Source organism: Mus pahari, chromosome 8, assembly GCF_900095145.1.
Source record: "Mus pahari chromosome 8, PAHARI_EIJ_v1.1, whole genome shotgun sequence".
Taxonomy (NCBI): Eukaryota; Metazoa; Chordata; class Mammalia; order Rodentia; family Muridae; genus Mus; species Mus pahari.
In genome coordinates, this window is record NC_034597.1 from 11,902,747 (window position 1) to 11,914,655 (window position 11,909).

General features: G+C 45.0%; 1 protein-coding gene across 7 annotated transcripts in view; it reads left to right on the forward strand.

Moving 5' to 3' along the window:
• Positions 1 to 11,909, forward strand: part of Nudt13 (nudix hydrolase 13) — a 25,196-nt gene that overhangs the window by 10,100 nt on the left and 3,187 nt on the right. For 5 of the 7 annotated variants that reach the window (XM_029541623.1, XM_029541628.1, XM_029541624.1 and 2 more), the window contains 6 exons: positions 1,305 to 1,444; positions 3,076 to 3,210; positions 4,361 to 4,467; positions 6,481 to 6,606; positions 7,307 to 7,418; positions 8,181 to 8,335. In XM_029541623.1, coding sequence (XP_029397483.1) covers positions 1,305 to 1,444; positions 3,076 to 3,210; positions 4,361 to 4,467; positions 6,481 to 6,606; positions 7,307 to 7,418; positions 8,181 to 8,335 — 775 coding nt within the window. Of the gene's footprint in view, positions 1 to 1,304; positions 1,473 to 3,075; positions 3,211 to 4,360; positions 4,468 to 6,480; positions 6,607 to 7,306; positions 7,419 to 8,180; positions 8,336 to 11,909 lie in introns of those variants that run through there. The other 2 variants (XM_029541629.1, XM_029541625.1) reach the window with 2 other exon arrangements.

Genomic DNA, 11,909 nt, shown 5'->3' on the forward strand with positions numbered 1-11,909 from the left:
TCTGTAGACCAGGCTGGCCTCGAACTCAGAAATCCGCCTGCCTCTGCCTCCCAAGTGCTGGGATTAAAGGTGTGCACCACCACCGCCTGGCTCTTCCTTCTTTTCTGACAGTGTCTCTCTACATAGCCCTCAATGTCCCAGAACTCACAGAGATCTACTGCCTCTGCCTCCCAAGTGCTAGGGTTAAAGGTGTGTACCACCATGCCCTGCCTAGAAAGTTTCTTTAGTCCACATTTTTATTTTGGCTACTGAAAAATATTATCACTATGAATTAGATCAGTCAAGAATGGGCTCTATAGTACACATAAGCAACTAAAGGAATTCATGTCTGAACAAGGGTGCACTGATGTCAGATGTGTGCCTCGACTTCCCTAGAAGGAATGGGAATTCCTAAAAGTGTTTGTGCTCTTCTGCAGTACAGCCGCTCCCATCTGTGACCCTTCTGTGCTGAGATTTTTATCATTGTCCTCATTTTCCTTTCAGTCCACTGCCTGCAAATTCTGGCTTCACCGTGTAACACTGGCAAAGTTCCTTAAGGTTTAATTCAGTATTTATTGCCCTTGAAGTTCAAGTCAGTAGAGACATATTGAGCTAAGCCATTCATCATGCTAATTACAGAGATGAAAAGCCAAGGATGGGGGACTCTGTGCTTGCACAGGTCACAGTTGGCTTGGGGAGACAATGAACAATGGCAATGACACGCAGAGGGACAGAGGGGAGGAGCAGCAGGACTGATAGCTTGGGAGCAAACTGGGATGAAAATAAGTGAATGGAACTTGGCATGATGGCCCAGCCCTGTAATATGGCTACACTAGAAGCTGAGGCAGGAAGATTATATTCAAGGCCTTGCTGGACTACAGAGTGAGTTCAAGACCAGCCAGGGCAACTTAGTGATAAAAGGTGAAAAAGAATTGAGCACATAACTCATTGTTAGAGAGCTTGCCAGTCCATGTCCCTGGGTTCAATATATATATATATATATATATATATATATATATATATGCATTCATACATACACATATGCACACATCCATAATACATAAAACTGCAGGAGAGTTAAGAAGAATGTCCCCAGATGAATGATAGATATATAGCCAAGTATGATTTATTTATGTTTGGTTTCTGTCTGGATATGTTCACAGCATGCATGAAGAGGTCAGAGGATAACGTGGGGGGCACTGGTCTCTCCTTTACCATGTGGGTTCTGGAGAATAAACTCAGGCTGGACAATAAGCGCCTTTTACCTGCTGAGTCACTGCACTAGCCTAAGTATGGTCTTTCAATGGCTTATTTCCCAAATACAGATACTTATTTGAACTGAAGGAAGATGAAGAGGCCTGCAGGAAGGCTCAGCAGACAGGAGTGTTTTACCTCTTTCATGACCTGGATCCTTTCCTCCAGGCATCAGGACATCGATATCTGGTGCCCCGGCTTAGCCGAGCAGGTACGGTCAAAGTGTACCAGTGGAGTAGGTGAGTCTCAGGTAGTTCCAAAAAAATATCCTTGCATTTTAGAGTTCAGATTTTTCAAACAGCTCTTGATCCTCAAGCTTACATAACTGTATCTGCTAATTAATAACTCATTATATGAACTTGAATTGCTAGTTATTCTTGGTGGTAATATGAACCATGAGTGCCTTAAAACGGAGGTCCATGGAGCTGCTGTTCCAAAGCTTGCTGCCCATTTTGTCAATAAAGTCGTACTGTAACACAGCCATACTTGTTCCTGGACACACTGTGTCCAGCCATGTTTATGCTACAATAATATTTGTGTAGTCACAACAGATCACATATAGACTCTAAAAGACTTGGTGTCTCTTTTCATAGAAGCTTTGCCCAGCCTTGCCTTAGGCTAGTGATTTCTAGCGCAGGGAACCGCACATTACATAGTTTAAGGTTTGCATCCTAACCTGGTTCTGCTAGGGTCGAAACCGAATACAAATGACTTTGGAGACCCCTTTCGGTACATGCATCAGGAGATGTATGCCTCTGGATCTGGGGGTTTTCTCTTTGAGGTTCCAGTGTGAATTGGGAATTCTTCAAAGCCCGACTGCTGGGGGCGAGGTGTGCGAGTCCATGGAGAGCACTTGGCCAGCACACATGAGCGTTTTGGTTGCTTTTCTGTTGCTGTGATAAAACACATGACCAAGGCAACTGACAGAAGAAGGAGTGTATTTGGGCTTACTATGTCAGATGGGAGAGAGCATTGTGGCAGGGAACAAGGAAGCTGGCAGACAGGCATGGCACTGGAGCATCAGCTGAGAAATTACATAGTGAGAGAAAGAGGCAGAGAAGACCCTGGAAACAGCGTGGGCTTTTGAAACTTCAGAGCCCTACTGTGTGCTTACTCCCCACACAGTAATAACATCTCCTCCAACAAGGCCACACTTCCTTCCCAAAAAGTCCTACTAACTGAGGACCAATTATCAAACATAGGAGCTTACAGGGGCTATTTTTTTTATTAAAAATTTATGTATTTAATGTTATATGAGTACACTGTAGCTGTCTTCAGACACACCAGAAGAGGGCATCAGATCCCATTACAGATGGTTGTGAGCCATCATGTGGTTGCTGGGAATTGAACTCAGGACCTCTGGAAGAGCAGTCAGTGCTCTTAACCACTGAGCTATCTCTCCAGCCCACAAGGGCTATTCTTATTGAGACCTCCACTACCTCAAGTAGATTTAATTTCAGTAGCAGGGGAAAAAAAAAGTCTTGTAATCATAGAGTTGAGGTTAAAAAAAAAATCTGTGGTATACTAAATATGGTCAGATGTTCATCATTGTCATTATTCCCTAAATAGTGTAAAATAGTGAGATACATAGTTACATTGTTATTTGATACTTTAAGAAACCAAGAGCTATTTAAAGTATTGGCAAGTACTGCCTTATTCCATATAAGGGATTTGAGAACAGGTAACTTTTGGCATATGAGCGATATTCCGTAACTGACCCCAGCGGATGCTGAGGGAGCAACCGTGTGCTCTAAGCAGCAGTCCTTCCTGTGGGTCTCCCATGGTGATGCGACTCAGATCCGAGTCTCACTTCTTCTCCCCGTCTTCCTCCTTGTTGTTTAGAGCTGGAAGGGCTGCTGGGTAAGTTCGGACAGGATTCGCAAAGAATCGAAGACTCGGTGCTGGTTGGGTGCTCCGACCAGCAGGAAGCATGGTTTGCTTTGGACCTAGGTCTGAAGAGCACCTCCGCTGGCCATGGTATGTGCCCCTCTACTGACAGGCACTCCCCTGCTGCCCTCAGACTTCAGGGTCTTGTGTAATGTCACCTTAAGGAAACTTTTACACATACAAGCACATTATCAGCTTTCCTCCTTAAATAAGGATATAAAAATACTAATATCTGATATCATCACTATGAAGTGTTCAATGGCCCCAAACTTGCTCTGTAGCCCAGGCTGGCCTCCAGTCCAGCCCTTCTGTGCTGGGGTAACAGACATGTACTGCCTTCCCTGGATAAAAATCAAGGGCATCATAGTGACTTCTTTCCAGTTGCTGAGAGCATACTTACTTATTATTCCCCATACAGTTATACATTTTAGATTTTAACTATTTAGTAAATATTTTAAAATTCATGTCTTTAAAACTGAGTATGGCAGTATACTTCGAAGAGGCTGAAGCCAAATAGTTTTGAATTCTAGGCCAGTTTAGCCTACATAGTGAACAAAACAAAATTAAACAAAAACAAAAAAGCAAAACAACAACAACACCCCCCCCAAAAAAAAAAAACCCAAAACAACAAAAAACTCAGAACAGCCACAACCAAACCAGAACAAAAGCTTGCCGGGGTAGCATATTCTTGCGATCCTAGAGCTTGAAAAGTGAAACAGGAGAGTCACAGGTTCAAGCTCACCCTCGGCTACACAAAGCCTGAGGCCAGGCTGGCTACACAACACTGTCTCAAAAAACAAACAAAATCTTGCTATCGTTTTTTCATAAAAATGTTCCGGTGGAGTAGCTGTGGGCCCTCAGCCCTGCACCGCAGAGCTGGCTGACCCTGGTCATGGATCCTAGCATGTGCTCTCCTCTCTTCAGTGTCAGGGGTGTAAGTGTGGTGGTGGGTGAGTTAGACCCCCATTTTATCTTTCCCAAGGACACATGTATTGCTGCTCCAGCAGCTTGACTGCTGTAAAGAGGATCTGAGAAATACTGTGCTATGTTTCCCAAGCTAACCTGAGAGTCACCCAAGTACTTGTTAAACGTGCTTTTACTCTTCCAACATTAACCTATGTCATTTCCCGAACCCTAGCTGAGTCTCTTGGGCAAGTTTGGGGAGCAGTTCTGATGGATGGACCGCACAGAGGCAAAGCTGGTCGGTGCTTTAATTGCATTCTCTTTTCTAATTTTTTAGCCTCCTTGCCAAAATCTGAAATGGAAGCAGAGCTTGGAGGTTCTTTCATCAAGCTGAGGCAGGCTCTTTTCCAGCTGAACTCAGTGGACTCCTCCTTGCTGTTCACGGTAGTTCGGGTTCCTCAGTTCTGTGGGAAGTATGATAACGCTGTGTGCGTGGACAAGGGCACGTGTGCATGCGCTCTTGGGGTGATGTGGTTGCTCCGTTCACTGTTCCTTGCTTTGCTTTAGGCAGAGCTGCTGTGAAGGTTGACCTCCTAAGAACATGGCCACAGAGTCTATCAGTCTCCTAAGCGTTTTTAAAAGCTTTTATTTTTAATCGTGTGTGCATGTATGCCTGCATGCAGGTATGTGCATATGAGTGTCGGTGTCTTCAGAGGCCAGAAGGGGCCACTGGCTTGTTATGTGTGATTATGAACAGCCAATCAGGAGTCATACGTGCTGGAAACTGAACTCTGGTCTTCTGCAAGAGCATCATGTACTCTTAACCACTCAGCCATCTCTCCAGGCAACCTCATAAATATTTTTTAATTTCACAGCATTATATATACATTATGTTATATTTTGTATTGCTTTAATAACTTGATATCATAGCTTGAGATTTCAATTATTTTATTTTTATTGTTGACTTGTAAATTCCTTTCTGAAACAGGGTTTTAGCCTTTTTATTCCATGCAGGACCCCAGCCCATGATATGGCCTCAGACACCATAGAGTGGGTCTTAGCTCAGTTAAACTAAACCACATCACCTTTCTCAGATGTACTCAAGGATTTGTTTCTATGGGGATTCAAATCCTACCAAGTTAATAGGACTTCTCATCATCCCAGTCTTTAATGTTTTGCTTTGCTTTCATTTTAAAGGCAGGCCTTCAGCTCACCGTATAGCTCAGGGTAGCCTTGAGCGGCCATTGCCCCAGTGCTGGGGTCTCAGGCAGCACCACACAGGCATCGCCACACAGGTACCACCACACAGGCACCGCCACACAGGTACCACCACACAGGTACCACACCTGGATGCTGTGGCCTTGGTGGCCTGTTCTAAATTAAACCAAAGCCCCTAAGACTTTTTTAGTTGGAAAAAAAAGAAAAATCACAAGTTGGGCTGGGGAAAGCCTCAGTGGGTGAAAACACGCCGCACAAACCTGACTGGAGCTCCACCCTGGGACTCACATCAAAGCCAGATGCTGTGCTGTGCCCCTGGAATCCTATGGCAAGATCTGAGGCAGAGGCAGGGAACAGCTGAAAGTTCAGGGGCCACTAACATGGAGCACGCTACACAGCAAAGTCATTGAGACTGTCATCAAGGTGGAAGGCAAGAACTGCTTCCCAAAGTTATCCTCTGACCCCCCCACACACACACACATCACAAATTTAAAAAAAAAAAAAAACGATGACTTCATTGAGGAATAAATATAAAAGAATTGCTTAACTATAATGGAAATTGAAATGTTTCCTTTTTAAGTTGGGTCACGTTTCATGGGTGTGTATTATGCTACTGTATATTCTGTTTTATATTTATATTTTGTGTGTGTATATATATTATATATACTTATATGTATATTTGTTATATATTATATTTTAAACAGTTCATACTGCATTTCAAAATACCATTTAGGCTAGGGATATAGCTCAATAGATTGCTTCCTACTATATGTGAAGATGTAGATTCCTGCCCCCCCAAAAAAATAAAAATAAAAACATAAAATATGTTTCCTTTTAGATTTTTAATGCTAGGAAAATATATTTAGATCATTTCCTTATTTTATAGTTTAAAGCCACTTGAAGTAGGTGAGCTAGGACCAGTGAGCTGGCCCAGCAGGTAAAGGTGCTTGTCACCAAGCCTGGTGGCCAGGGATGGTGTCTGTAAAGGTAGATGGGGAAACCAGCCCCGCAAAGTTCTCTTCTGAGCCATCCATGCATGTTGGCACATGTACCCCCCATTAGCAATGCATGTTGGCACATGTACCCCTCCATTAACAATGCATGTTGGCACATGTACCCCCCCCAACCCCATTAACAATACAACTAAATAACTTTTTTTAAAGTGATCTAGAAAAAGATTCCCCCACGAATTGTGCCAGGTACCTTCCTCTAAAGCCAGACCCGCCTTTGTGTCTGCAGGCTCAGGCTCTTCTCCGCTGGCATGACAGTCATCAGTTCTGCAGCAGAAGTGGGCAGCCCACCCAGAAGAACATGGCAGGCAGCAAGCGAGTGTGTCCCTCCAATAAAATCATCTATTATCCACAGGTGGGGCCCGTGGGGGTGGAACATACCTGCAGTCCCAGTGCTTGGGAGGTGAAGGCTGCCTGGGCTACTTGAGTACTCTCACAAACAAAACAAAACAAAATAAAACAAAACAAGGGGCTGGAGAGACGGCTCAGCAGTTGAGAGCACTGGCTCTTCTGGGGGGTTTGATTCCTAGCAACCACGTGGCAGCTCGCAATCCTCTGTAACTCCAGTTCCAGGGGATCCAATGCCCTCTTCTGGCCTCCCCAGGCACATCACGCACATACACACATGCAGGGAAAGCATTCATACATAAGTAAAAAATAGCCAGACACTGTGGTCAGCACCTGGGAGGCAGAAGCAGGTTGTCTCCATAAGTTCGAGGCCACCCTAGTCTCTATAATGAATTCCAGGACAACCAGAGCTATGTAGAGAAACCTTGTCTATAAATAAATAAATAAATAAATAAATAAGATTAGTCTCAATTTTTTTTCTCTCCCTTCGCTTTTTGAACGAGGGTCTCTATGTCACCCTGGCTCTCCTGGAATTTGCCATGTAAAACAAAAAGAGAAGAAACAGAAAGTTGGGGACAGCAGTCTGAGAAGGCTGTCTGTCATGGGGAAGGAAGCTTGTCTGCTTAAACGGTTCCCACAATCGTCCATTCCAGTTGCCCTCTAAGCCCCAAAGTGCCAGCATGTCAACTTCCACTCTTCTGTCCTAGATGGCGCCCGTAGTGATCACGCTGGTGTCCGATGGCGCCCGCTGCCTTCTTGCCCGCCAGAGCTCTTTTCCCAAGGGGTTATATTCTGCCCTGGCAGGTTTCTGTGACATAGGTAAGTTTAGGGGAGGAGCTGCCAGTGATGCTGGAAGATAACACACATCTCTCCTACTGCCACCATGGTTAGAGTCACAAGCATCCGTCCCTCTCATGTCCCAGAAAAGTATCCTGGAATTATATATAGTTTCCTGCATAACAGGGGCACAATCTCCAGCATGCAGCTTAGCTGGAAGAATTAACTGTACAGTGAATGCCCCTACCCCCACTGCCTCAGTTCTGTAATCTTTAATATATTTTTCTCCTCTCTGCATCTTTCTCTCTGCCCTGCCATCAGCCCATCTTATTTTTCTGATGAACAAATTGCAGACATTAGTGTACTTCTCCCTGAGTCTTTCAGTACACACATTTTTCCCTCACACTTTTCTCCTTTAGTTTTCAGGGGGAAAGTCTAGAGGTGGTGAAAAGTAGCCCCACAGCCAGGCGAGGGCAGCAGGAGCCTCTCTCACTGCCCCACTCCCCTGCATTATAACTAACCCGCGCGGCTCCACTCCCCTGCATTATAACTAACCCCCACGGCTCCACTTCCCTGCATTATAACTAACCCGCATCGCCCCACTCCCCTGCATTATAACTAACCCGCATGGCTCCACTCCCCTGCATTATAATTAACCCACTAGACTTGAGCACTGGCTACACTCAGGGTCTGATTCCTGGTGCTGGGAACTGAGACTTGGGTTGCTCCCAGGAGGATCAGGATGCAGATAGATAACAATTTTCCTGCTCCAGGGATGTCTGGAATTAATCTGAACGTTTGCAGGTGAAAGTGTGGAAGAGGCTGTCCAGCGAGAAGTTGCAGAAGAGGTGGGCCTGGAAGTGGAAAACATACAGTACTCTGCGTCCCAGCACTGGCCCGTTCCCAACAGCTCACTCATGATCGCTTGTCATGCAACCGTGAAACCAGGGCACACAGAGGTAAAGTCTTAACTTTCCCTTGTACTGCTCTGTCCCCTTTGTCTGACAGCATGTATTTTCTGAGCACTTGTCTTGAGGAGTAATGTCTGGGTTATGTGGTGATATAGAGGATAATCACTACCCTGAAGGAATTTGCATTTGAGCAGGGAACAGATACCGTCATTATGAATCAGTTATGAAACAACTGACTTCCCTTCCAGCCGCTTTGTGGAAGTATAATCAACACAGAGTCTGTCATGAACTGGGGTGTAGCTCAGCAGGTAGAGTGCTAGCATAACAAAGCCAGGGGTTCAGTCTTCAGCACCATATAAACCCAGCCTGGCGATACCCACTCACAGCCCCAACACTTGGGAGGTGGAGGCAGGGGATCAGAAGTTTGGGACTAGACTACATGAGATCCAGTTTTGTTTTTAAAGACATGTCTACAGATGTCTGTACACATAGAATGCATCTAACCTGCTGGGTTTGGAGATAAGCATGTATCAGGAATCAATGATAAGTCATTACTAGTTGGAACCTTCCCTCCATCAGTCATTACTCTCTGTCATAAGCTTACCCATTACTTTCCGTGCCCCACCCCCCATTACCTCTGTGGTAAGAGCATCTAACATAGCAGTAGTTTACCCATTATTTTCTGGTCTCCCCTTTCCCCTGTTCTAAGAGCCTTTAACATAAGCAGTAGCTTAATGTATTTAACACAGTGTTGCTAACTGTAGCTGTTGTACCGGCCTCCAGAACTTACTATGTAAAGTGAAACTTTGTATCCTTTATTCGCTACTTCCCTATTCCCCTCCTCCCATGCCTTGGGAACAGGCACTCCTTTCTTGCTTCTTTGTGTTTGACAATTTTAGAGTACACCTGCTGCAGAGACCTTACACAATTTGCATCAGGCTTTTTCTACTGAGCATGTCATCCAGGCCAATCTCCTTATTATAAATGTACAATTCCCCTTCATTTAAAAAATTTAGTAATGCCAGCCAGAGTAGCAGATGCCCATTACCTCAGTACTTAGGAAGCAGAGGAAGTAAGATCCGGGACTTCCAGGCCAGTTTTGATTGACCTAGCAAGTTGGAGGTAACCTAGAACCTCTCCAAACACAGTAACAGCATCCTCAGTACCAGTGTGTGATCTGTATCTGTGGCACTTTCTCCATTAACAGACATTCAGACTGGTTTTCTATCATGGATGTTGTGGATGGTGTTGCAGTGACAGTAGGACTAGAGAGGTACTTGTGAGTCCCAGGTTGCAGTGCACTTGGATATCGGCTTGGAAGTGGGACCGCAGGATCAAATGATAGCTCACTTTTTAAAGTTTTATTTTGAGAGAGGATCTCACTGTGTATCTCTGGTGGGCCTGGAATTCACTATGTAGACCAGGCTGGCCTCAAACTTCCAGACATCCTCCTGCCTCTGCCTCCCCAATGCTGGGATTAAAAGTGTGTGTCACCTTATTTATTTATTTTTATTATGACTTCAATAGTTCCCCATAGTAGCTACACCGATTTACATTTCAGCCAATAATGTGTTATAGTCCCCTATTTTCAGGACCTATTTTTGAGTCAGGGACTTACTGTATGTAGCTCAGGCTAGCCTTCAATTTACTATGTCACTCTGGCTTGCCGCAAACTTAGGGTCTTCCTGCTTCAACTTCCCAAGTGCTAGGGTTACAGGTGTGTGCCATCATGCCAGGCTTCTTTGTTTGGTTTGTTTTGGTTTGTACAGGGTTTCTCTGTGTAGACCTGGCTGTCCTGGAGCTTGCCCTGTAGACCAGGCTAGCCTTGAACTCAGAGATCCACCTGCCTCTGCCCCCCTCCCCCCCCAGGTGCTTGGATTAAAAGCATGGGCCACCACGCCCAGCCTTGTTTTGTTTTGTTTTTTTGTTTTTTGTTTTTTTTTTAATGGCAGCCATCTGATTTACTTACTTTTCTATTGTTGTAAAGAGATACCAAAACAACTTATAAAAGAAAGCAATTAATCAGGGGCTTACTTAACAGTTTGAGAGGGTGAGTCCATCACTGCCGCAGACTACCCCCTTTCTCTGGGGTCTCCTATCTGCGTGTGAACGGGTCTCTTGGTTGCAGGCAAGCGAGGATTTGGCGAATGACTGCATGTATTCTCATAAAGTGAACACCAGTGTTATAAAATCCAGAGAACAAAGGGGTAGGATGTCACAGCAGGCAAAGTACATTGAAGTTACTTGACACAAAACAGAGGAATGACTTCAAAGGGACTTACAGGAGCCAGGTAATGTTTACAGTTAAGATAAAGCAGTTCTGGGGGCTGGTGAGATGGCTCAGTGGGTAAGAGCACCCGACTGCTCTTCCGAAGGTCCAGAGTTCAAATCCCAGCAACCACATGGTGGCTCACAACCACCCGTAACAAGATCTGACGCCCTCTTCTGGAGTGTCTGAAGACAACTACAGTGTACTTACATATAATAAGTAAAGATAAAGCAGTTCTGCCTAGAGTCAGCTAAAGACTGGTAAGGATTACACACCCTAGTCACAATTTGTGCTACTCCTTTGAGCCTTGTGAGAGCTAGCACCAGGGGATTCTGCTCTAACAGACCCTCTCATGAATAATGCAATACCTACCACAACCCCCCTATTTCCTAGGCTTTGGTAAAGACTTGCATATGAAAGTAATTTGGATGAAATGAAGATTCCAAAAGTACACCACGCTAAGCTTGCCCTGAGCTAGGACTTTGGAACACTGGTGGAAACTTCACCTATGGTAAAAATTCAATCTTTAGAGGCATTATAATACTGAAAGAGAGCATACACCATACTAACATACAGATAGGGTTCGAGTATATAGATTATTGGAAATGCCAGGATTCTAGGAGGCTGAGTATCCTTGAAACTCCTTTTCTCAGGACTCGTCCAGGTTTTCAGACCTGTTGGGGAGTCACTACTGGAGTGGGCGTGGCACATCACAATCATCAGAGGAAGCATGGCAGCAGGCAGGCAGATAGGCATGGCACTGGGGAAGTAGCTGAGGGATTACATCTGATTCATAAAAGGGAGGAAGGGAGGGAGAGAGGGAGGAAGGGAGAGAGAGAGAGAGAGAGAACCCTAATTGGGAATGACCTAGACTTTGAAATTCAAGACCCACCCTCCAGTGGCATACCTCCTAATCCTTTCTTTTTGTTTTGTTTTGTTTTTCGAGACAGGGTTTCTCTGTGTAACCCTGGCTGTCCTGGAACTCACTCTGTAGAGCAGGCTGGCCTTGAACTCAGAAATCCACCTGCCTCTGCTTCCCAAGTGCTGGGATTAAAAGCGAGCGCCACCACTTCACGGCCTCCTAATCTTTTCTAAACAGTTCCACCAGGTGGGAACCAAGCATTGAAACATATGAGCCAATAGAGGTCATTCTCATCCACACTGCCACACCATCTTAGGAGGTATGCAAGGTCTCTCCCAGTGTTGCTCTGGATTTCCCTGATTACTGACACTTGGTACTTTATTATACATTTGTTGGCCATATGTGTTTCTTCTTCTCCTCCTCCTTCTCTCTCTCCTCCTCCTCTCCTCTTCTCCCTCCTCCTCCTCCTCCTCCTCCTCTTCCTCCTCCTC